General features: G+C 47.6%; 1 protein-coding gene across 3 annotated transcripts in view; it reads right to left on the minus strand.

Annotated features, from left to right (window-relative positions):
- CAPN3 (calpain 3) overlaps positions 1-25,559 on the minus strand; it is a gene marked incomplete at its 5' end in the record, with an annotated part of 48,714 nt that overhangs the window by 6,140 nt on the left and 17,015 nt on the right. For 2 of the 3 annotated variants that reach the window (XM_082619154.1, XM_082619155.1), the window contains 11 exons: positions 3,695-3,731; positions 4,485-4,693; positions 5,705-5,874; positions 7,071-7,231; positions 8,015-8,092; positions 10,228-10,313; positions 11,208-11,291; positions 14,088-14,256; positions 14,949-15,082; positions 16,582-16,700; positions 18,198-18,267. In XM_082619154.1, the coding sequence (XP_082475280.1) occupies positions 3,695-3,731; positions 4,485-4,693; positions 5,705-5,874; positions 7,071-7,231; positions 8,015-8,092; positions 10,228-10,313; positions 11,208-11,291; positions 14,088-14,256; positions 14,949-15,082; positions 16,582-16,700; positions 18,198-18,267 (1,317 nt within the window). Of the gene's footprint in view, positions 1-1,909; positions 1,928-3,694; positions 3,732-4,484; positions 4,694-5,704; positions 5,875-7,070; positions 7,232-8,014; positions 8,093-10,227; positions 10,314-11,207; positions 11,292-13,109; positions 13,257-14,087; positions 14,257-14,948; positions 15,083-16,581; positions 16,701-18,197; positions 18,268-25,559 lie in introns of all 3 variants that reach the window. The other variant, XM_082619153.1, reaches the window with a different exon arrangement.

The following is a 25,559-nucleotide window of genomic DNA, read 5'->3' on the forward strand; positions in this document are numbered from 1 at the left end:
GTGCTTGATGAATCTCAGCTCTGGTCTGCATCAGCACCAGTGCTTGGAGGACCCCTGTGACGGATCCTTCCAGACGCTCTCATGAACACTAACACCAAACCTTGTCTGATAGCCTATGGCTACTGCTCCGCGGGCTTGAGGATGCCCAAAGGTCAGTCATTTCTGGATGGCACTCTGGGTGGTCAAACCAGAATTCTAAAAGGGGCACCATTATTGTAGGCGCTACCACCCTGATGACTATGGGGAAGTTATGGGGTGAATGGAGCAAGGATGGGGTTGATTACAACTGTAATCTCGAGTTGCAAAACCACACAAGGGAAACAGTGACCTTGGTCTCAGATGGAAGCTTTCATCTGAGGCCCCTGAGATGCTCTTATCTTAGCACACATGGTCACCTTTAGTGATGGTGTTCTTACAGCAAAGTGGTCTTAACCAGAACACCCAGGAGGGACTATTCCTTAAGACCCCAGGAGGGGAAGCTGCCCAGGTAGCTCTCCTCATTTCTCCCCCTTTAAACCAGTCACGTTGAGCAGCTCCTCTGGGGCTGTGCCAGTGAGGCTTCTCTTCCCCTTTCCCCTTTGCCATCTGGACACGCACAGCAGAGTCCATCAGGGCCCATGACTTAGGGGGGCTTAGTTCAGAGAGAGAGGTCACTGTCTAGGAGGGGATTTGCAACAGGCTTCACCTGGAACAAGAGCCCTGGCAGTGACAGCCCCTCTGGGCGTCCTCACCACCCCTTCCCCAGAAAGCTAAGAAAAAAGGAGGGGTGGGGAGCAGGCAGGGAAATAGAAGGGGGGAGAAGGAGCCATCCTGTCTGCAGAGCAGGCAGCTGGCATCACAAGGCCCTCACTCTCCATGGAAATCCTCACACAACTCTCTCACTGTCCCTTGAGGAACAGAACCCATTGCCATTACCCACAAGAATCAAGCCTTGCTTAGCTTAGCCAAACCGGTTTCTGAGAAAGAAGAGGTGCTCCTTCTGGCTTTTGCAGGCCCCCATGTCAGGCCCATTTTCACTGGAGGGCCATCCTCTCCCTCCCTCTTCTGAGCGGGCAATATAACATGGTGGTTCAGAGCACAGACTGCAGAGCCAGACCTCCTGGTTCCAAGGGCTGGTTCTGCCACTTGCTGGCTGTGTGGTCTTGGGCAAGTTAGTCAATCTGTCTGTACCTTTTCTTCCTTTGAAAATGGAGATAATAGTAGTACAGGCATACCTTGTTATATTGTGCTTTGCAAATACTGCGCTTTTTACAAATGGAAGGTTTGTGGCAACCCCGTGTTGAGCAAGTCTATCGGTGCCATTTTCCCAACAGCATTTGCTCATTTTGTGTCTCTGTATCATTTTGGTAATCCCTGCAGTATTTCAGACTTTTTCATTATTATGTTATTTGTTATGGTGGTCTGCAGTCAGTGATCTTTGATGTTACTACTGTGACTTGCTGAAGGCTCAGATGATGATTAGCATTTTTTAGCAATAAAGTATTTTTAATTAAGGTATGTACTTTTTTTTTAGTTTTAATACTATTGCACATTTAATAGACTACAGTATAGTGTACACATAACTTTTATATGCACTGGGAAACCAGAAAATTCGTGTGACTTGCTTTATTCCGATACTCGCTTTATTGTGCTGGTCTGGAACTGAACCTGCAATATCTCCGAGGTCTGCCTGTACCAATCTGATAGAGTTGCTGTGAGGGTTGAGAGAATCCATGGAAAACACCTAGAAGAGTGCCTGGCACGTAGCCTCTGCTCGGCAAGCGTTAGCTATCGTTGCTGTGTACCCACAGATGCCACAGGAGCTCAGGCAAGGAGGTGGAGGGCTGGGGGGAGGGGGCAAGTCCAGTGCACGCATGCTCATGCGCACACACACGCCGTGCTCTCTGCCCACTCACCCTCTTACACCCACCTTGGTTTTTTTCTTCTTCTGCACAAGGAAAGGAAATAATAAATGCAGAATAAGTGAAAAGCAAGTTCCCAGAAAACCCAGTGGCTTTTGGCTTCCCTGTGACCTGGTCCTCAGTGTGGGGTGAGGTTCCAGGGTCCAGAAATCCAGGTCACATGGAGCCAAATGGGACTGGAGGGTGAAAGGAGAAGAGAATTCTCCAGGCCCAGAGACTGGCGGCTGCTATGGCTTTGCTTCTATAGTCCACTCTGCTATTGGACATGGCCAAGGAAGGGGATCTTCTGGCAGATGTTTTGTATTTTTTAATGAAGTTGGTTACTAAAACACCAAAAAAAGTGGCTCACCCAAACTGGCCTGAAAATGAATTTTATTTGACTTACAGAGTTTTGGGTTTTGTTTTTTTGGTAAAATTAGAAGGCCTGGCAGGCCGCACGGGCCTGTGACCCCCTGTGACAGCAATCCAGGGAGCTGGGAGCAGCAGCTCTCTGCACCCTCCAGATTGCTGCAGACACCACCGCACCAGTTGTCTCTCCGACACTGAAACCAAGTGTCAGTTGAGAACTACAGGCAAATATACCAGTGTAGGGACACCAAAACCCCCATGCCTGCCTGCTCCACTCAGGTAGGTGAAGTGCCAGTCCCCGTAAGCTTTTGCGTTTGCAACGTCTGATAAATACACTGATTACTGACATTCAAAAGATGAGACTAGTACCAAATGCACTTAAAACTAAAGCCAACGTCTGTGATAATTCAGAAGGCACTTGGAGGTCTGCCACTAGCACAGGGTCAGGATTAGAACCATGAGTGTCACTACCCAGAAGACAACTCAGTGGGGCATTTGCTGTCTGCTTATTGGCCCAGGGGACACCCACAGAACACAAGGGACAATTTATTAGCCAGAGCCCAAAGTCCAAGGCAGTCACAAGACTCCTCAACACAAGGAGACCCCAACACACACCAGCCCTGTGTATCTAACCCTGGGCCTCCCACCCTGGGGGGGACAGACCTTGGCATGGGATGAGGGAGAGAGCCTGAGTCTGGGCTCAGAGAATCTGGATGTGAGTTCCAGCCTTGCCATTTACAAGCTCTGTGAATTCAAGGGAGCCATTTAACCCCACTGAGCCTCTGCTTCCTTACTTGAAAATCAGGGAGAATGACCTTAGTATTACATCTCAGAAAACTTGCAAGGATCAAGTGAGATGACACATGTGAGAAGTACCTTCTAAGATGTAAAACACGTGAACAATAATCACCATTTAAGGGCCTGTGCTTTGCCAGACCCTTCATGTACATGATCTCATTGATTCAAAGCTCACAAAAGCCTTGCAAGGCACATATTACCATCCCTATTTTACAGAGTAGGAAACTGAGTCAGAGGAGTTACATAACTTGTCTAGGTCACAGAGCTGGCAGGTGGAGGACCCGGGTTTTGACGCTGACTCCAGAGCCAGTGTAGAGCTGGTTTTTTTCTATGTGAGATTCTAACTCAGAATCCAGAGCTGGCTGCTGCTGTTGTCATCCCTTCCTGTGGCCTTGATCCCTCCCCCTAATTGTTCAAACTGCTTCTCCTTCTAGGACTCTCTTCTGTCCTTCTAGCCCCTGGACTAACTAAATATCCCCAGGACGTAAGTCTCATGACTTCAGGCCATGCCACAAAGAAGTTGCAGTAACACGGAGTAATTGCTCTGCACACCCCAGACTCCCACGTCCCTCTGCTGATACCCACTCTCCCCTCCATCACCCACCTGTGCCCTGGGCCTTCTCACACATAAGAGCCAAACCACTTACCACTGGCCGATCCACGGAGATTGTATTCTCAACTCCCCTGTGAGGAACACAAACATGAGGGTATCTCAGTGTCACCAGGAGTAAGTAGGAAGCACAGAGGGGATTTGCTCAGGTCACCTGGCTTCTCAGAGTCAAGTTGGCACTGACCTCAAGAGAACCCCAGGAACTAACTTCCTCCACCACAGGTATCATTCCCTGCAGCCAAGTGCAGACACAGGGCTTCTTGTTGGCTTTGTCCAGATTTCCCCGAGTGCATTACCCAGCCACCTATCCATGGACCTTGTGCTTCTTTTAGGGACAGAGGTCAAAGTGGCAAGACCTATGAACTCATCTGACCAAGAGGGCAGGATGTGGCCTTGCTGCCCTCCTTGGTCATCCTAATCCTAAAAGTTCAATCAACCCAACTGCTCCTACCCCTCTTCCCACTTTATTTTTTCTCCTTATCACTTATCTAAATCTAATATACTCTGTATACTTTTTCCTGTACATTGTTGTCTCATGCTAGAATGTTAAGCTCCATGAGGGCAGGGATTTCCTTCTGTTTAACTCACTGCTGTATCCTCAGTGCCTAGAGGAAGAGTGCCTGGGACATAGCAGGTGCTCGATAACTATCTGTGGGGTGGATAGATGTAGGGGAGAAGTGGCCAGTGGCTTGGGAACAGGGGAAGAGGCACAGCCTGGTCAGCATATCCCAGGACTCCTGGAGGAGACCTGTCCAGCTGCCTCACACCTCTAATCTCTGGAATGGGCCATGTGGGCTCTTAGGGGGAAAAGCCAGGCTGGGACTCACTCAGAGAGGTTCCTCTTCTCAGAGAAGACCCGGAGGATGAATTCCCCCTCCTGGTGGGGCTCATAGGTGGAGGGCACAATGACGTACTCGCTGGGAGGCAGGCGGAAGCGCTCAGACACCTCCCGCATGTTGATGTAGGTTTTGCTCCTGGCCTTGGAGGCGTTGTACAGGAAGAAGTCCTTCTGCAGGTGCTGCTTGTTCCCATGCATCTGAGGGAGAGAAGAGCCCAAGGGACCTGAGCCCCTCGGGAGGGACACTCTGTCCTGCTCAGTCCTCCTCCAGGGAGTCCTCCTTGCCGATTCCCTGGTCACCCATTTCACAGTCATGACCTCCCGACTTCTGATTCCTAAGGCCTCAAGTAGTTCAACATTCCTGGAGCTCTGTACTCCATCCATATCCCCTTCCTTTTCTGTTCTGATCCAGAAGTGAGTGTTGACTCTGGCATCCCCCACTCAGGGCCACTTACCAGAACTGCCGCTGCTTAGCTCCAGATCACCTCTAGGCTGGGGAAGGACCCCAAGGAGGCAGGGGGAGCTGTGGCTGGGGTCTGAGGGAGGCGATCCCTCCACCCCAAAGAGGGCAGTCAGCCTCAGAATGTGTCTGTGTGACCCTGTGTGTGAGTGTGAGCGAGTGTGTGAGTGTGCGATGGTCTCTGGCGGGAGGGGTGAAAGGGCACATTGTAGGGGCCGTGGTCAGGAGGCCATGCAGTACCCTGAGGCCCTGGCTCTGGAGCTGAGTAATGAGGGCAAGGCCCTCTCCTATTTAGTCCTGCCCACAAACCCCACAGGAGGCTCCCCGATGTGCCACAGGTGGACACAGGCCCCCGGGTAACGCTGCACGCACTGCTGGCTGCTCCACTTCTATACCTCTTTGGGAACCTTGGGGAGAAACAGAAAAGGAAGGTGCTCAGATTCTGTGATTTCAGATCTGAATGGGGATGGAAAGCTTGCCAAAAGGGCATGCTAGCAATCATAGAGCAAATGCAGGGGTCTGACTCCCCGTGTACCTACCTGGAGAGCCCTGGCCCCCCTCCACCTCCCCTAGACGGTTTTTTTTTTTCCACTCGTTACAAACTTCTAAGAGGTTCTGACACAAGTGGGCCCGATATCAGGAGTTTGGGGGGGGTCATGGGTATTGGGGAAGCCGGGGGACCCCTTGGGACGCCCCCTGAAAACCTCCTTCCTGAAAAGGTGGTCTGAAGCTGATCAGGGACGGCGCACCTCGTAGATGGCGAAGCCGATGGTGAAGAGGTTGGCCCCCAGCTTCCGGTCCTTCCGCCGGTTTTTCTGCATCAGGGCCACCAGGAAGCTGCAGATCACCTCGGACTCGTCAGGGTCGTCGTCCTCCTCCAGGAGCTTCAGACGGTACTGAGGGTTGGTCCAGAAAGTGTCTGTGCCCCGCAGAAAGGAGGTGTACATTCAGATCTGCCTCTCAGACAAGGCAGGATGGGAGATGAGACAGAGGGAACCTATTTATCTCTTCCACCACACCTAGGTGCTCAAATATGTACGGAAAAAAAATGATCCAGGCATCTGTCTAATTATTTGGTGTGTGGGGGGTAGCCTTTACACCTTTATACAGATGGGGCTGCGCTGATGCCTGTGTGGCTCCTTCCTCTCTGAACTTTCATTCTCTGTCTTTGCTGATGGTTTCACTTTCCTCACCTGCCTCGTCAGTGTTGTTTGTCCCTGGGATTTTGTCCTAGGCCTCTTCTCTCACCCCATCTTTCTACCTCCCTAGGCTGTCTTATCAACTCCCAACTGCTCCCTGCACGCTGGTGACACTTGAGCTGCAGATCCCAGCCTCAATCTCTCTTTTTGACTCTCTCCCTTTGTCCCTTTTATCTTTCTTTTTTTCTTCCTCCCTCCCTTCATCCCTTCCTCCCTTCTTCCCTCCTTTCCTTCTTCTCTTCTTTCCATCCTTTCTTCCTTCCTTCCACAAATCTATATTGAGTCCCTATCATAGAGTCAAGTACCATTCTTATCCGTGCATCCAGTTCTCTGTCACACATATTCACCTGGATATTTACAGGTGCCTCAGACTTCCCATGTCCCAAAGTAAACTCCCCTCCCTCCCCTCCCCTCCCACAACCAACTCCATCCAAAAAAACAAACAAAAAATTTCACCGATTGTTTTTCTCTTGTGTGTTTCATGTTACCTCCCTGGCACCATGTACTCAGGCCCCCAGAGTGGGAATCTTGAAGTTCTTCCTTCTCCACATCACCCAGTATTCCCTCCCCTCAACCTGCCCCATCCCCCCCCCCCATCTCTGCTGCTCCTGACTTGGCCTAGGCTTTCCTCATCTCTGGCTTGAATCCTTGCAGAAGCTGCTAACTCAGTCCTCCAGTCCCATCCTCAGCGTTATGAACACAGTCCTGTTCTGACATAATAACCTGCTTAAAGGTTGTTACCAGCTCCTTAATGCAAACTCCTCAGCATGGAGGTGTCCTTCTCAGTAAAATGGGGACAGTTTAATAAGATAATGTGTGTCTGGGACTTCGTAGAGACTCAGCAAATGCTACTTAATACTCTTCTACCTGGAACTTGTTCTGCTTGGACCCTTCCCCCATCCAGAGCATCTCCCACCTGGGAAGTTGCGGCAGCCTCCAGCAGAGCAGCCCCTCACCCAGCGGCCCTCGTTCACGGACACTGTCCAAGTCTGAAGCCTGTCGGACTCCAGGGCATCAGCTGTGAGGTTGCAGATCTCCAGCTTTGTGAAATGGTAGATGAAATCGTCATAGGACATCCTGAGAGGTTGGAAGAGGAGAGAGACCCATATGGGAGGCTGGGAAAGGTAAGACTCCAGGGCTAACACAGCACAATGAAATAGTCCAGAGCCACTTGGTCATGATCCTAGAGAGGACCCTGTCCTTCCTTTTTAGGGTCAGTACTGTCAGTTCTGACGTGTCCTTTGCAATAACGACTCAAACTCATGTGTTCTTGATGGGAGAGCTTGGCAGCAATTCAGTTCTCCAAAGTGTTACTGTGTGCCCCTCCACCGGGCTCAGGCGCTGGGCCAGGGGAAAGAGAGATAGTTGGGGAAGGACAGACGATGAAGCAAGCAATTGTAAACGTGATGAGTATCACAGATAAATTAATCCCAATCCTGAGGAAAACAAGGGGATCCTGAAGAAAGTTCCCTTTAATCTGAGACTTGAAGGCTGAGTAGAAATGATCTGGGTGAGGGTGAGGGGGGCATTGACTGAGCAGAGTAAGTAGAGCTTCCTCGGCTCAGGAAACAGCCCTGCGGAGGCCAGGAGGGAGCAAGTGGCTGGAGCAGCGTGCATCGGTGGAGGGGCACAAGAGAGGTGGGAGCCACAGCATGCTGGCCCGGTCCTGGGCTCAGTCATCACCATGACTCTTGGGCTCCTCTCAAAACCTCAGTCTTGCTGGGTCTCTGGATTTGGGGAACAGGGCCCAGATGTCCCAAGGGCTGGAATCTGACGGCCTCTGTCCGGGGATGGAGGCTTGAGATTTCAGCTCCCACCCCGTCCCTTACCCTGCAGGGTCCTCTTGGGTCCTGGACTCACCAGAACTCTCCATCCTCCGTGACCTGGTGTTGCAGACGGGCCTTCTCGTTCTTGTCCACAAAGCTCCAGTTCTTCCAACTGGAGGGAGAGTGGAGGAGTTAGGGAAGGAAAAAGAAAGGGAAGGCCTGGTGTGAGTTGGGACAGGAGGTGTCAGAGAAATATGAATAAGTTCAGAGAATAGGTCATCTCCAAACTGCAGCCAGTGTGAACCATCGAAATGCAAATCTGATCTGGTACCCTCAGTGTAAAACCCAATAATTGCTTCCCACCATCCTCAGGATTAAGACCACACTTTTTGAATGGTTTATAAGGGCTTGACTCTTCTCTGGCTGAATCTTTAACCATTCCTCACACTTTAAAGTTAGGAGTTGGGCTCTGGAAATAGGTAAACTGGGATTTCAATTTAATCATACCAGTACTAGCTGTAACCTTGGGCAAGTCACTTCACCCCTCTCAGCTTCTGTTTTCTCAACTGCAAAAGGGGAATGATTATATCACCTACTCACAGGGCTGTGATGAGCAAGAAATGAAATAACACATGCAAAACTTTTAGAACAGACCCGTCATCTAATAAGTAGCTGTCTGAGTTACTGAGAGAAAGACCAAACATGTAAACTTCTCCTTCCTCCTGCCACCCCACGAAACATTCCAGTTTTGTGTTTTAAAAGCCTGGGCAGTTTTACACACTCTTTCTCCCGAAGAAGGAGGAAATAAAGCACATCTGTATTTCAGGCATGTGGAGGAGAATGAAACTAAACTAGTTTGGAGAGGTAAGGGATTGAGGAAGTGCTTGGAACCAGAGTATACCGGAGGGAAAGTGGAGATTCCTGAGACCAGCAGGAGGGGCACAGTGACAGCGAGTTGGGGGGAGTGTCTCCTAGTGTGGGCCCCACTAGTCAGTGATCCCTGCAGTGGAGGTGTTGGCAGAAAGTGAGTTAAGGCCGGAGACCAAGATCTGAGACTGGAGGACACAGCGAGGGTCCCTGTGGGTGACTCGGGCCAGTGGAGTGGACAACTGATGGGGCACTGAGGGCCTTCCCAGAGCAGAGAGCCCAGTTCAAATGCCACTCCCTCCAGGCAACTTTCTCCCTTCCTGTCCCACCCAGACCAGGAGAAGGGCTCCCTCTCTGTGACCCTTACCATAGCATTTCTCTCAACGATTAGTGTTTTTCTGTACTTCCCACTGGACCTTAAAGCCTACAGCGCAGGCCCTGAATCTCTGCGTTCATTTCTAAGTCCCCAGACAGTAGCATGGGGCCTGGCACATACTGCACACTGAGGAACTGGGGATTTGTCGCACGGATAAGAGAAGGGAACGGTAAGGAGACCAGGATCAGCACCTTATCGGTCTACCAAGCGAGGCTGCCTGCTCACGGAAGGGCCCCAGTGCTTAGACCTGTGCTTGGGATTCAGTAGGTGCTCAGCGAATACTTGCTAAGTGAATGAATGGCCGAATGAACCAGTAATTACGGTGCCCTGAGATGAGAGGTATGTTGAAGCCAGGGGCTGAAGGACACACACAGCCTGCGTGTGATCCTTCCCAGATGCTGAGTCCTGCTTCCCGCCTTGGGAATAAAGGAGCTCCAGGGCCTACTCTCCAACCAGAGAGGCGGAGTCAGGAGCCAGTGATTGGGGTGGGACAATAAAGGCTTTGTGAACATTCTGGAGCCTTCATAACAGCTTCCCCAGGTGTGCTATTTTTGCTGCCCCCAGTCACTTGCTCTCAGTGACAAGCAGTAAAGTTCTTGCAAAGGGCCTGTGCATCTCTTTATGGGGATAGTGAGGGAGAGGAAATCTTAGCACTGGTTAAGCGCTCTCCTGACACAAGCACATTTTCTCCTCATAACAGCCCACGGGGTTGGTGCTAACGTTGTTCCCATTTTACAGATAAGGCAACAGAGATTCCGAGAAGGGAAGTCACCTGTCCCGTCCAGACCCCTGCATCAAGACTCCCCTCCTGCCTGGACCTAGCCCAGGCTTTCTAGCCATCTTTCCTCTCCAGACAGTGGCCACCAGCAGGCTCTCTGGACCCTGGGTTCCTGTGGCTCTGCTCCCAGCCCTTCCTGAAGCTCACGGCCCCTCTTCTCCTCTGCGGATCCTTGGTTTTAAGGGTGATTTTAGACCAAGCATTTGTAGTACTCTTGTGGCTCGGTACCCAGCCCTGCCTTGCCCCAGGCCTTGTTGTCCCCTATTCGTGGGGTCCCCGCACCCACCTGTCACTCCAGGAGCCATTCCACTCCACTTGGCCCCAGGGGTTCCGCAGCCGCACCAGCTTCACTTTCTCACCCTTGTACAGGGCCTTGAGCAAAGAGAAAAAGCTTTCTCCCTTTGGGCCCTTTCTAAAAGGGGGTCTTCTGTCTTGCCCTGAGGGCTGGGGTGGGAGTGGGGAGAGAATCTTGTACAGGGGCCTGTCCTGCCTGGCCCCGGTCAAGGACACTAATCACAAGTCCCCTGTGGAATGGCAGGGTGACGGGTCAGAACCTTAGGGCTGAGTCTGCAGGAGTCAGGCTTGGCCACCACCTTGCCATCTTCTAAGAAGTGATTTCCCCAGTGAACATCTGGCCATTCAGAGCTTTGGGAGAGGAGGCAGGGAATATAATGTAGGGCTCTGCTAGCACAAGGTGCCTCTGTGTGAATTAGATAAAATGCCCCTGCTGGCTGAGGAACTATAGAAAATGTCCCTTCCAGATGGATCAATCAGAAAAAGGGGCCCTTTCTCCTGTCTGCTGCATGGGCTGCTGCAGATGACTGTCCCTCTCTGCCCATCTCTGTGAACAGGGCACAACTCGCCCAACTGTGCACAAGGGGCCTGACAAGGTTCCTGTCTGCGACGTGACCCAGTGAAGGCCAGACATCCCAGGGGGAGCAAAACCTTGGAACTGACTATGAAAAACAAGGAACACAAGAGCCCATGATATCAACTTCATAAAACCAAAGTGCTTTCTATTTGTTCTTTGGAAATGTTGGGGCAATTACTATCTTTAGCACTAAAAACAAACATAAACTGAGCACCATCTTGTGGCAAGATCCGCCTACCACTCCCAGTGGTCTCCTCCAACCCCAGGAGCTCGGCCTGTGTGCCTGATTGGAGGCAAATTCTACAGATGTGAAGGGACACAGAAAGCCAAGTCCTGACTTCGGGAGGACCAAGTAGCCCCTCAAGTCCCGTCCCGCTGAGCCCCACCAGGCTCACCTCCTCCAGCCCAGTGACTGAGTAGGCGTGGCCTTTGACCAGCCCGCAGGCCATTCTTGTCTCGTACTGAACTGGAACAATCGTCTGTGGAGTGAAAACCAGACAACCTGTCAGGGGTTGCTGCCTGAGACAAAGTTCACACTGGTTCATGTCCTGGGCTCTGCGAGGACGAGGACTCCTCCGCGCCCTGGAAATTTGCCTCCCAGCCATGAGAAGGCCCTCACTAGCCCTTTCAGAGAGCCAAGAAGATGCAGCCCAGACAAGTGGTTTCCCCAGACCGTCGGAGAGCGACATGGAGCTGCAGCGCGAGGTGGGTGAGAGCATGCCTGGCCCTCCTTTCTGGATCCCTTGGGGTCCTGCAGGGGAGGAAGTGGGGGCAGATGGAGGCTGCCCTGGATTGGGCTCCCCTTCCCCTGAGCCCACCCAGGGTTGACTATTCCTGGAAGAGAAAGGGATTGGGAAAAGGGGGTTAGACGAAACATGTAGGTCTAACCCTTTATCTTCACATCCCCTCACTTCCTCCACACCCCCCCAGAACACGCTCAAGAAATCCAAAGCGCCCAGGGAGAGAATTCTGAGGAGGCCAGAGGAGAGTCCTGCTGAGACATGACCGTGCCTCAGGGAGCAGGGGTAGCTCTTCCATTTGAGATTTGCAGCCACAAGAGATCCTCGGCAGAGGGGTAGGATCACCAAAGCCCAGTGAGCCCTAGACGGATCTCTGTGGCTTCACTTCGCCTGATAGCATAACAGCTTTAAGAGCAGCAGCCTGGAGGCCTTTTCAAGGTGAGGGGTGTGTGGAGGGCCAGGGTTTTTTGCATCTCAGCCTCTTCCAGATTCCAGTCTTTATAGGACCCAGACCATGCTGAACAGAAAGGGAGGGGGGCAGGAGATGCGTGCATCTCTCAGTTCTAGGCGGTGGGGGGAGGGAAGGGGGGGAGCCACTTGAAATGACTCTTGTGGCATTACTTATGCATACCTAGCTATTCCACTGCTGGCCATCTGTCCTAAGGAAATCATCATGGACAGACACAAAGATGTATCTTATAGGATGTTCATCGTAACATTTAAACATAATAGCCAAGAACAGAAAAAGAAAACAATCTAAATTCCCAATAATAAGGTATTGGGTAGATAAATTATAACTTATTTGCATGGTGGAATATTGTGCAGCCACTAAAAAAAATGTTAGAGGAGACACATTAAGAATATAATTCTCATTGCCACATTAGGAATATAAAGCTAACTGAAATAAAGCATGCTGCAAAGAGGTACATACAGTATGACAGCTATTTTAAAATAAAAATTTAGATTAGTAGTATGCATAGAAAAATACTAGAAGGACGTATACCAAATGTTATTATCCTTAGATGGGGAAAATATAGCTTAATTTTTCTTCTGCTTTACTCCATGGCGCGTATTACTTCTAAAAGTACTAGAATATAAGCTCTGGGGCGGGGGTGTTGGGGGGAGACTGCTTGTTCACTAGAATCCTAAACAAAGGGGAGAGAATTATCTTTGTTTGCTAGAAGAGTGCCTAGTGCCTAGTAGGAGCTCAATAAATATGTGTTGAATACATAAATGAACAAATTAGAAGGAGAGAAGTACTTTAAAATGAATGAAGGCTCTCTTGTGTTTCTGCATGTTAATTCGTTATCAGAGAAACTGCCTGGACCATGGAGTTTGAAGGACCTCCCACAGAGATTCCCTCCAAAAGCTGCCTCCCGCACCTTCCTCAGGAGCCTTGGAGAGGGCAAGTTATTCCAACCCAGACCCTTGGAAGGCCTCAGGAGGAGCCTGTGTGTGAGGTGCTGGCTGCTGAGGAAGGTCTGACACCACATACAACAGGGCCGGGTCATGCAGGTGGGAGGGATGGTCAGCCCTGACAATCAGAGGCGTACACACCCGGGTCGGTCTGTCATCTGAGCATCCCTCAGGGATGAGGTCTGAATCCCTGAGATCCGAGTTATTCATATTCCTCACCATCCGCTCAATCAAGTCCCTCATGTTCAGACCAGAAGGAGAGGTTCCATAGGTCATGTTTGTGCCATCCTGAGGCCCGACGGGGAGGGCAGGGGAAGGGGCGGGAGAGAAAGCAAACAGAGGAGGGTGATAGAAAGGGAAGGAGACAGAAAGAAGGTGGGGGACAAAGGAAAAGAGGAGAGAGAAGTAGAGCATGAATGCAGAAAAGATGGAGAACAGTGATGCAGAAAGAAAATGTTCATCCATGGGTGCTTTATGCTGGCTCATCTTCCCAAGCTTCCCCATCTACTGGGTGTACTAGGAGAGGAAGGGACAGGAATTTAGCTTGGGGCTCTTCCTCAGCAATGGAAATCGCCAAGACTATTTATTATACATTGAGTAGCCCCCAGGAAAGGTGTGTCTCCTGGCCAGTCTGCCATTCCCTTACTCTTGGCTCTGGTCTCAGTTCACACCACTTTGTTGCACAGGCTGAGTTTCTCCCAGATTATAACACAAAGCCCGTATCCCAAGTGAGAGATACAATCAAAGCTCAATGACTGGGAGGCTTTCTTAGGGAACTGGTGGGTTCAGGTCCATAAGCCAAGTGTGTGGCCAGCTTAATAGTGGCATGCTGGGACTGAGAAACACTGGCCACAGAGGCCTACACTGACATAGGCCTCTGGACCTATTTCCACCTAAATTCCAGGGCTTAGAATGTCCTTGCTGAATATCTTTATTGAAAATCTCCACAAACTCTTCTCCTTTGAAAAATTCCCAATTTTCAAAGTTGAGAACCAGTTCCACATTCCTAAAACAGTAGATTCACCCTGTCCCAGAGGAAAGCCCTATGCTGCTAGTCACTGGGTAAGGCTTCCCAGTAGTTGGCAGCTTCCTGCCCTGCATCCCACACCCTAGACTTACATCAATGGAGCAACCCATGAGGGAGCCCCTCTCGATGGCTTTCTTCATGATCTTGTACATGTCTCTGGGAGCATCCTTGATTTCAAAAAACTCCGTTACTCCTCCTGTGAAGTCCTCCATGGCCTCTGTAGTGTTCCCACCTTTCAGGGCTTCATATGAACCATGGAGCCTTAGAGAGAGGATGAAGACCAATCTGGGGTCACAGGGTTCTAGGAAACATGACCCAGGTACCCCTACCTCCAGAACTTTACTCTTGGGTCCTGTGATGTTGTCTCATCCAGTTCACCAACAAGCCTGTAAGCTGTTGGAATAGGTACTATGATTCCCTTTCTTCACAATGGAGAAACTGAGCTCTAGAGGCTAAGTGACCAGCTAAGGCCACAGAGAGGAGAAACACTGGGATGGAACCCACTATTCCCACTTTCTGATGCTTTCCACTATACCCTGAACCTGAGGTAGGGCTCTGTTAAAGCCATTAGTAGCTGGGGTGGGGCTTCTAAGTTTAGAGACAACATGGCTTTATTAATATATTGCAAGCTCACGAGGTGGAGCCAAGCCAGACTCTGGGATCTGAGCTCCAAAGATATAATGCGCTCATCTAGGATTCGCAATGCCACCAAGAAGGCAGGATTAAAGAGCTCACTATGGGAAGCTAAAGCTAAAGATTTCCTACCCACGTCTTATTTCTACTCTTAGTGGTTTTACTTAGGATCACCGCTGCCTGGACCAGATCTTCTCTGACTCTGTGTCACAGTTGAAGACACACACACACACACACACACACACACACACACACACGCTGGATCTCGCAGTCCACCTCCTCGCCTCTAGCCCTGCCTCTCAGTCTAAAGTGCTGCTTACTTAGCATAAGCCTTCTCCAGCAGAGCGCTCCAGAACTCATTGTGGTGGTTGGATTTGGTGAAAACCAGTTCATTGTTGTAAGTTGGCAGGCAGTCATCAATAACCACGTCCACCCAGTCTCCATAGCGCCAGAACTGCACAGAATCGTCAAGCACAGAGTACATCCTCAGATTACCATTGGGAAATGTGTCCCTACCCCACATTCCTTAATACCAAGCACCTTGGGTTTGGAGTGTGTGACTCTTTCTCTAACTGGACTGGGAGCTCCTTGAGGGCAAGAAGTGGTTTACAAACCACTCTCTCTTCCACCCAGTCCAGCTCGGTATGGGGGATGGTAGGCGCTCCCTACCTACCTGAGGGCTTGAGATTTTCCTTTTCCTGCTCTGTAAGTCTGGGGTGTGGCCTAGGTATCAGTATTTTTAGGTATCTCAACTGATCCTGATATGCAGTCAGGGTTGAGAACCACTGGTCTAGGTGAAGGTGATGTATGATTTACGTATTTCTTGATGACAAATAAGGTAGAAATTGCTGCTGAAGAAGGATTGACGTGGAAAAGGAAAGTGACCCAGAATATACTCTGGCTAAAGCAGGAACACTGTCCAATATTCTCAATTCTGGATGATGTTCTTTTTTGAACAAATCAGTTTTGACCCAAGAAAGCCAAATGTAGTTTAATTTCCTTCTAATGACATTTTCTCCCTTATGGACAAGAGGGCAAAAATCTGTCTGGTCTCTGTGTTTATGATCCTTTAGATATCAGACCTATCAGACCTTTTAAATATTTGAGGGAGGTGAGTAGCTTGATTTTGAAGAAACAAAATTCAGGGCCCAGCTGCCTTGCCTGAGCTGGGACGGCAGCAGGACACTGAACCTGAACTTGCAGAGAAGACCCTTTCTGAAGTCTTCAGTCCTGGGATAGAAGATCAACTGATGATCTGGGTCAGCCCAGGACATTTGGAGCCTTAAGGGCTGGAGACAGATTGATGCCTCAGAACCCCAATGTCTGCTAGATGCCCACATACGAAGCTCATTTCAGTTCTGGGCCAGCACAGGGTTTGGCTCTTTGCCAGGACAATTTGGATCCAGAAAGTTTCCAATGGCTGAATTGATTCTGGAACCAAAAGACTCATTGCTGGGCCAAAGCAGAAGCCTGGTTCCCAGATTAACCAGACTTTTCTTCCAGAGGCTGGAAAGGGTGCGTGATAGTCTTGGTATAGACCTGTGTTTAAGGGACACAAGTAAAAAGGAGCTGCAGCCGTGGATGGGATTTCCTTTACAACCTAAAGGGCCCTCTGGATTCCCAGTGCTAGTATCTTAGGGATTTACTTGAGAAGGGCTGCCAGTAATAACACAGAAGCCAGCCAGCTGGAGAGGCAAAAATAGACCCACAGGTCAGCAAACAGGATATCCTCCAACCTTTCTGGGGCCTAGCGGAAGGTGTAGGGGTTTGAGGGTAGGAAGAGATAAACAACTGCTTCCTCACAGGCTTGAGGCCTGAAGGGGATCACTGGCCACATCCATGGCCAGGAGGGTGGGTGGGAAACTTTCCTGGAGCCACTGGGAAGTGAAGGCAGGGAGACCAGTGGTGAGTAGACAGCAGCTGGCCCTCTTAACTACACTCCCTTGACCTCACCTGGAAGTGAAAGATCCCCGCGTAGTTTTCGGTGAAACTCTGATCATGGGGTATGACCCGGAAAAGCAGTCGCTTGTTCAGGGTCAGGCAAGCGATGGCTGCGAGAAACCAGCAGTCCCCTGCAGGCAAACACGCGGCACAGGTCACGGGAGGGCCCACACCTCCAGGGAAGACGGAGACTCCATCCCCATCGGCTGCTCTCCTTCTCTGGAGAAGGGCGTTCACTTGGCATTCACTGTCCCACTTCCAGATCTGACCTTACAGAGGTGTCAACCCAGGGAAGGGGTGTGACAGCAGTCTCTGGACCATGTGGTCAACGGGGTAACTTACTCCCTTGTGACTGGCTTTCCTGAAAGCCGTAGGCAATTCCTTTGTCTGCAACAGAAGGTCAGACCTCCATTTGGACCTCAGTGGAGATGGGGCAGTAGGGGTCATAACTGGGTCATTCTGTGTAACACCCACAGGAAATCTGCCTGCCCTGTAACTTTGCAGTGTGAGTCCATTTCCCCTTTGGACCTTGGCAGGGACTGAGCAACTGAGAGCCATCAGTGCAGCCCATTTGTATTGTAAGGAAAGCTGGCTAGTAGTTGGAGGCGGCACTTTGCCCTGTGTCTGTGTGTGTATGCATGTGTGAATACCCAAGGGGCAGGCCTGGATCACTAACAGAGCACAGACTATATACAAGGCCTTCGTTGTGCTCTGTGGGATATGACAGCATCTTTGAGACTGCAGAGGGGAGGCTGAGAGCTGCCACAGCCCTCCTCCCACCATTGGCCCCCACCAGGCCCCCCCAGGCAGCCAGCCTCTCCTCTGAAACAGGCCCAGATTATTAGCTTGCCCAGGGCTCTGCAGGCAGTCTTCCCTCGAGTGCAGGAACTCAGATATCCAAAACTTCTTCAGCCTCTCCTTCTGGGGCCAGATTAGCCAAATTCATTTGGTCTTGAGTGCCCTTTTCCCACAAGTTTTAAACTGTGTTTGTCGATGTCTCTCCAACTTTATTTCACAGAGCTTTCCTACAGTCCACACCAAAGATAATACTTCCCGAACAAGGGGCTGAGACAGAGGAGAGACTGGTGAAGCAGACAAGCTAACCAACCAGACAGAAAATTGGACGCTTATCCACACGGCAAATGTCGTCTTTGTTGAAAGACTCCTTTAATATGAAGCTATTCTGGGGCAATTTCAACAAGAGTTCGAGTTACAAAAGCATATTTTGTGAGCATATAGATTCCATGTGCCCAAGGGACATGCGTGGTACATGGACAGTTTCAGAGCTGACTTCTAAGGAAGGTGGGTACAGCTAAAAGCAGGGCTTTTGTCTCGCTGAGTGGGGTGTGTGAGTGTCCTGGAGACTCTGGAGAGGAGGCTGTGGAATGAGGCACACCTCCTGTGACACAAGGCAAAGAACTAGTAAGACAGGTGGGAAGGACAGAAATTAAATGAAGCAATCACCAGCACGTTGATAAATGAGTATAAGGTAATGTTATCAAAACCTCCTCCCCCAAATTCATTAAAAGCAAAAACAGATTATTGTCCCTTTACTTACTGTGAAGGGATCACACCTTTTAATCACCCCTTGATTGTTTGGCTAGATATGCCCCGAGGGACTCTCCTACCTAGATCTCCTTGACAGATGTCAGTTCTGTTGGCTCCACCAACGATAAATCGAGGATTCTCACAAATTTCCTGTGAAACAAAAAGGAAATAATAATAGTAGCAGTAGCTATTATTTACTGAGGTCCATACGTAGTACTGGCATCACATATCAAGAGTTTTACACACACCACTCATTTAAACCTCCAAAAACAGCCCATGAATTGGATACTATCATTCTTGTTTTTCAGATGAGGACACCAAGGCTCAGAGAGGTTAAGAAACCTGCCCAAGGACACACAGCTAGTAAGTGAGAGAAGCCAGATACATGGCTTCTTTTCCCATTGTTCCACACTGCTCCTTCACACTGATATACTGTCTGAGTAAAGATGTACCTTGAGAGTTAGGGCAGTGTCATTACTGTCACAGCTTTGGAGGGACAATAGAAAACATGGCTCTTGCTTTTTTTTTTTTCTATGCCAGGGAAAAGAGGTACAGGAGGGAAAGTAAAGATCTTTTCCCCCAAGACATGGTAACATAGATATTTAGTATCAGCATATGTCCCAAGGGCCACAGGCCTTGAGAGCTGGGGAGAGCCGAGGGTAAATTTGGTGTGGGCCTTAAAGACCTCCCCATCTGTTGGCGGGTGCGTTTTTTTTTTTTTTTTTTTTTTTTGGCGGGTGCATTCTTTATTCAAGGTAACCCAATAGGACATCCCTGGCCTGAGCAGTTTTCAAATCCAGGCACTACCAATTATGTGTATTCCAACAGAGACCAACAGAGGGTGCTCTTGTTTTTGTTTGGATGTGTCATGCTTTGGGGTTTTTTTTTGTTTTTTTTAAATTTATTTTAAATTTTTTATTATTTTTTATTTTTTGGCTGCATTGGGTCTTCGTTGCTGTGCGCGGGCTTTCTCTAGTTGCAACAAGCTGGGTCTACTCTTCACTACGGTGCGCGGGCTTCTCATTGCAGCGGCTTCTCATGTTGCGGAGCATGGGCTCTAGATGCGCGGGCTTCAGTAGTTGCAGCATGCAGGCTTCAGTGGTTGCCCTGCATAGGCTCAGTAGTCGTGGTGCGTGGGCTCTAGGGCGCGCGGGCTTCAGTAGTTGTGGCACACGGGCTTAGTTGCTCTGCGGCGTGTGGGATCTTCCTGGACCAGGGCTTGAACCCATGTCCGCTGCATTGATAGGCGGATTCTTAACTACTGCGCCCCCTGGGAAGTCCCCATGCTTTGTTTTTTAACTTTTGAAATAATTGTAGATTCTGTGTTTTTGTTTTAACACCGTTCTTCACAGCTTCGAGAAGCTTATCCCAGTGACACAGCCCTCTCCTTCTGTCTCCCCCATCACAACAAGCTGGTATACTCACATGAGTTGAAGCTCCCTGCACTCAGGAATCTCTCTCTCCTACTAGGTGGAAAGTCAGTCGTGCTTAGACCACACCACACACACATCCCGCCTGAAGTTCTTAATCAATGGAAGGATAAACCAAAACCAATAATTTTTACAAAGGTTACCTATAGGAGAGGGAAGGATTAAGGGGGTGAATATAGGGATGGAAGTAAAACTCTGAATATAACTGTTTGAAAATAGTTTTGACTTAGGATCATGTAAATTTTATAGATTTAAAAGCCAAAATTAAAGACAATTTTAAAAAGCAATCTTTAAAAGCTGAGAGCAAATTGAAGCAAAGGAACCAAACTGCTTATCAAATTGATGGCATGGCCACACACATAAAATGAATTCTTTCAAGTGACTTAAAATATAAAATTTTGGTTGTTTATTCCTTTTGGGATATAGCCTAAGGTCAAAAACCAAAACCATAAAGAAATGTGAACCGTAATAAAGAAAAATAACATTGTTATTACTTCAAAACTTTGACATGTAGGATAAGGTAAATAAGAATGTACATTAATGTCATTAGGAACCAGGATATTTTTAGTGTAAAATAAAATATGTAAAATTATAAAACTGAATAACTTAAGTAACAACCCTGCAATGTTAAAGTTGAATTGGATATATAACTCATGATTTATTTTTGTCTCTCTAGAAAAAATTTTCTATCTCTGCACTAAAACAAAAGAAACAAAAAAACTAGAAGCAGTAAAAATCTAGCAGTAAAGAAAACATCAACATCCAGAATGTGGTCTTTAAAAACCATTTCCCACTAATAAAATATAAAACTCTCATTATTCCAAATAAGACTCTTTCCTCTTAAAAAACCAATTAAGGTATAGTCAACATATGTTATTTTTGTCTCCCCAGTGTTTTGCCTCCTTAAAATACATTCCACTTTCTCCTGGCATTACACCTCAATTTTCAACTGGGGAGCAGCACCACTGTCAACCCATGTTGTTCTGGTGGGCTTCCCTGTTCACCCAGCTCCAGATGGCTATTAGGGCAATTAGAGTGAGAGTGACTGGTTCAGGGATGGGCACATGACCAAATCTGGGCCAATGAGATATGGGCCAAGACTTTCGTTGTAACTATTGAGAAAGAAATACATTCTCCTCTGGGAGTTACTAAACTGGTAGAGTGTCAGCCTGAAGCTGCTGGTGGCCATTTTTGCCCCTTTGTGAAGTTAGCCCACTTGAGAATAAAGATAACTCAGAGGAAGCAGATGGGGGAGTGGGTGGAGAGGTCGGAGGTGATAAATAGATAGACAGGTAGATAGACAAATAGATGATATTAGGGATTGTGTCTTGATGACATTGTTTGAGGCCTGGATTCAGTGTGTCTAAACCTGATCATTGCTTTTGAACATTCAAGTTATAGAGCTTTTTTTCGGTTTAAGTTAGTTTGTGTTGGGCCTCTGTTACTTGCCAGCTGAGACACTTGACTACTGAATGTCCCGCCCTGTTATAAGGAATATATTATAGAGTAACTCAAATACTAGAATTATAGCTACATTTTTTAGCTGTCACAAGGATAGATTTCTCTCCTTGGGTCTATAGGTACAGAAGCACACCTCATCTCCTCACCTGCCACCAATTCCAGAGCTGACTACTTGGAAAGGCAGTAGCAACTGCACTGCTTTCTCTTCCATCTGCTTAGAGGTCCAGGTATTTGAATGGAGTTATATTTTTTGCAGTAGTAGAGATTCCCCAATATACTACATTTACCTTAAATACTACCTCAGCTAAATTCACCAAACATTAATTGAGCTTCCAAGTATGCACAGGGCTGGGGGATTTAAGGATATAATAAAAATAGGAAATCGTCCCTGCCTGCCCTCCAGGAAACCCCCAGCCTAGAGACCCTCAGTTGTTTGTCCTCGTGAGAGATGTCTGTTTGGTGAGGGTCAGTTACCAAACTTGTTGAGGGTTAATTCATAGAACAGCTAGATTTACCTAGATACCCCTTCCCACCACCTACTTTCCTGGAGTGTCTGAGACCTGTTTTTGTTGGTTAATATGAACAAAGAGTAAATTGTCCTGGCTCTGTCACTTTAACTTGGGGACCTAAGACTTCCGCTCACTTGTTTGGCTATAATTTAGCATGGAGACTGGATCTGTCAGTGATGGATTCCCAGAAATTAGCAACAGATGACCATTTCCTCAGTTTTTGAGTGCTGTGGTTTGCAAATATTTTTTTTATTGTATATCTTATTAGTTTTAAATTATGTGTGTGTGTTATCCTAACATATAATGTGCATTATAAGATAAACAAAAGCATACATTTAAAAGGGTGGGCTAATATAGATATATGTAGGGGACTTCTGGTTTCAGCTCCAACATGTGAAAAGCTTGGAAGTCATCCCTCCCACCCTTACCACAAGAAAAAGCCAAACACATGGAAACCAGTGACTTTGCTTGGATGCATCAGAGAACTGAGGTTGCAGGGCACCCTACCACCCTGAGATATGGACACAAATGAAACCAGAGAGCTATAGCCAAGACCTGTTTATCTGGAACAGAAGCTGCCTCAGCCACAAACAGGGAGGAACACTTAAATGGTAACTTGGATGAATTTCAGGAAGCTGAGTGTGGACTAGCACAAGAGTGAGAAACTTCTGGAGGCCACAGTCTTGGGAGAAACCCCCAACCCTTTCATGGTTTTTACTTCCAAAAATTCCAAGTTCTCATGGTGAAGATCCAAGAAAGATCCCCCCGACAGGGGAAAAGACTTTTCCAGTCTTACCTATGTTGGGGGAAGTGTATTACTCCCACTCCAGCCGCCTCCAGGCTTTCTCACCTAAGAAGGGGTAAAAGCTATACCAATGGAGAAACGTGTATGAAGGTCATAGCCCAGAGTGACAGTCTCATTAAAAGATAGAGCTTTAATCATTAGATTATAGAACACTTCCCCTCCCCGATCATACAGCCACATCAACAGGGCTCCAGTGAAATAACAGTGACTTACAGCTGAAAGAGCTGCAAGATGTAAACTCTGATAAGTATTGAAGAAAGCCCAAAGTCAAGAGAGGAGACCAAACAAGGATATTAAAGGAATTTGAAGCTTCTGACACCTGCAGCTGGAGGAAACAAACACAGCACAACTTCTAGCCAGCTTAACATAAATCCTTATACCAAAGGCTAATGTATCTCAGTTCTTATTACCCAAAGCAATATGTCTGGCTTTCAGTAAAAAATTACAAGAGATGCCAAAAGGCAGGCAAAAGCAACCTGAAGAGCAAGCATCAGAACTAGATTCCGATATGACATAGATGTTGGAATCATCAGGCAGGGAATTTAAAATAACTATGATCAGTATGTCAAAAAGTCTAGTGGAAAAAGTACATAACATTTAAGAAAAGATGGGCAATATAAGCAGAGAGATGGAAACTCTAAGAAAGAATCAAAAGGAAGTGATAGAAATAAAAGACAGTATAACATGTATTTGATGGGCTCATCAGTAGATTAGACATGGACAAGAAAAAAAATCAGTGAGATTGAGGATGAGACAACAGGAATTTCCTAAAGTGAAATGCAAAGAGAAAAATGTAACAGCAAAAACAGCAACAACAAAACAGCAGAACATCCAAGAACTGTGGGACAACTGAAAAGATGCAGCATATGCATAACGGGAATACTGATGGGAAGGGAAGAACAGAGCAGAAGAAATACTTGAAGGAATAATGTCCAAGAACTTTCCAAAATTAATGACAGATACCAACTCACAGATCCAAGAAGCACAAAGAACATCAAGTAGCATAAATGCCAGCAAAATAAAACATAACTACACTTAGGCATATCATATTCAAACTGCAGATAACCAAAGATAAAGAAAAGATCTTCAAAGAAGCCAAGAGGGAGAAAAATACCTTTGCTCTAGAGGAAAAATGACAAGAATTATAGTAGACTTCTCTTCAGAAACCATGCAAGCAGGAAATATTTAAATTGATGAAATATTTAAATTGATGAAAGAAAACCCCACCAGCCTAGCATTCTATGTGCAGAGAATTTATCTTTCAAAACTGAAGGAGAGGGGGCTTCCTTGGTGGCGCAGTGGTTGAGAGTCCGCCTGCTGATGCAGGGGACATGGGTTCGTGCCCCGGTCCAGGAAGATCCCACATGCCATGGAGCGGCTGGGCCCGTGAGCCATGGCTGTCCGGAGCCTGTGCTCCACAACGGGAGAGGCCACAACAGTGATAGGCCCGCGTACCGCAAAAAAAAAAAAAAAAAAAAAAAAGTGAAGGAGACTAAAGGCTTTCTCAGACAAATAAAACCACAGGGAAGGGACTTCCCTGGTGGTGCAGTGGTGAAGACTCCATGCTCCCAATGCAGGGGACCCCAGTTTGATCCCTGCTCAGGGAACTAGATCCCACATGCATGCCACAACTGAGTGCACATGCCGCAACTAAGGAGCCAGCGAGTTGCAACTAAGGAGGCTGCTGGCTGCGACTAAGGAGCACACATGCTGCAATTAAAGGAGCCCACCTGCCGCAACTAAGACCCAGCACAACCAAATAAATAAATAAAATAAATAAAGTAAATGTTTAAAATAATAACCCGCAGGGAATTCATTTCCAGCAGACTTGGCTTGCAAGAAATGTTAAAATAAGCTCTTCAAGGAGAAGGAAAATTATATAGATCAGAAACCTGGACCTACATAAAGAAAGGAAGAGCATCAGAGAAGGAATAAATGAAGGTAAAATAAAACTTTTAGTTTTCTTATTTTTAATCTAAAGATAACTTTATTTAAAGTAATAATCATAACAACGTGTTGAGTAATTATAGCATATGGATAAGTGAAATGCATGACAGTAATGTCATGAGGGAAGGAAGGGAGGAATTGGGAATTTTCTATTATAAGGTACTAGACTACATATACAGTGGTATATGTTATTTGAAGGTGAAATCAGATTAGTTGTAAGTGTATATTGGAAACTTTAGCATAACCATTAACTTTTTAAAAAAAGTATAATAGATATACTTAAGAGATAAATGGAATCATATAGAATACTCAATTAAAACCAGAGAATGCAGGAAAGGGGAGAGGAGAGAAACAAAGAAAAATTGCAACAAATAGATAATAGTTATAAACATAGTAGATATTAATCCAACTATATTATAATCACTTAAATGTGAATGGCCTAAATACATCAATTAAAAGAGATTGTGAAAACAGATTTTTTTAAAAGACCCAACGATATGTTATCTACAAGAAAATCACTTTAAATATAAAGACTCGGATAGCTAGAGAAGGATATACCATGCTAATGCTCATCAAAAGAAAGTTGGAGGGCTTCCCTAGTGGTGCAGTGGTTAAGAATCCGCGCTGCCAATGCACGGGTTCGAGCGCTGCTCTGGGAAGATCCCACATGCCACGGAACAACTAAGCCCGTGCGCCACAACTACTGAGCCTGCGCTCTCGAGCCCGCGAGCCACAACAACTGAGCCCACGTGCCACAACTACTGAAGCCCACACGCCTAGAGCCCGTGCTCCGCAACAAGAGAAGCCATCACAATGAGAAGCCCGCGCACCACAATGAAGAGTAGCCCCCGCTCGCCACAACTAGAGAAAGCCCGCGTGCAGCAACAAAAGACCCAACTCAGCCAAAATAAATAAATAAATAGATAAATAAATTTAAAAAAAGAAAGAAAGAAAGCTGGAATAGCTGTATAAATTTCAGACAAAGCAGACTTCATTACAAGGAAAATTATCAGAGATAAAGAGATGCATTACATAATGATAAAGGAGTCCTTTGTCCAAGAAAACATACAATCCTAAATGTGGATGCACCTAACAACAGAGTGTCAAAAGACATGAGGTAAAAAGTGATACATCTGGGGCTTCCCTGGTGGCGCAGTGGTTGAGAGTCCGCCTGCCGATGCAGGGGAAACGGGTTCGTGTCCCGGTCTGGGAAGATCCCACATGCCGCGGAGCGGCTGGGCCCATGAGCCATGGCCGCTGGGCCTGTGTGTCCGGAGCCTGTGCTCCGCA

The sequence above is a fragment of the Mesoplodon mirus genome (assembly GCF_964341445.2).
Source record: "Mesoplodon mirus genome assembly, chromosome: 4".
Taxonomy (NCBI): Eukaryota; Metazoa; Chordata; class Mammalia; order Artiodactyla; family Ziphiidae; genus Mesoplodon; species Mesoplodon mirus.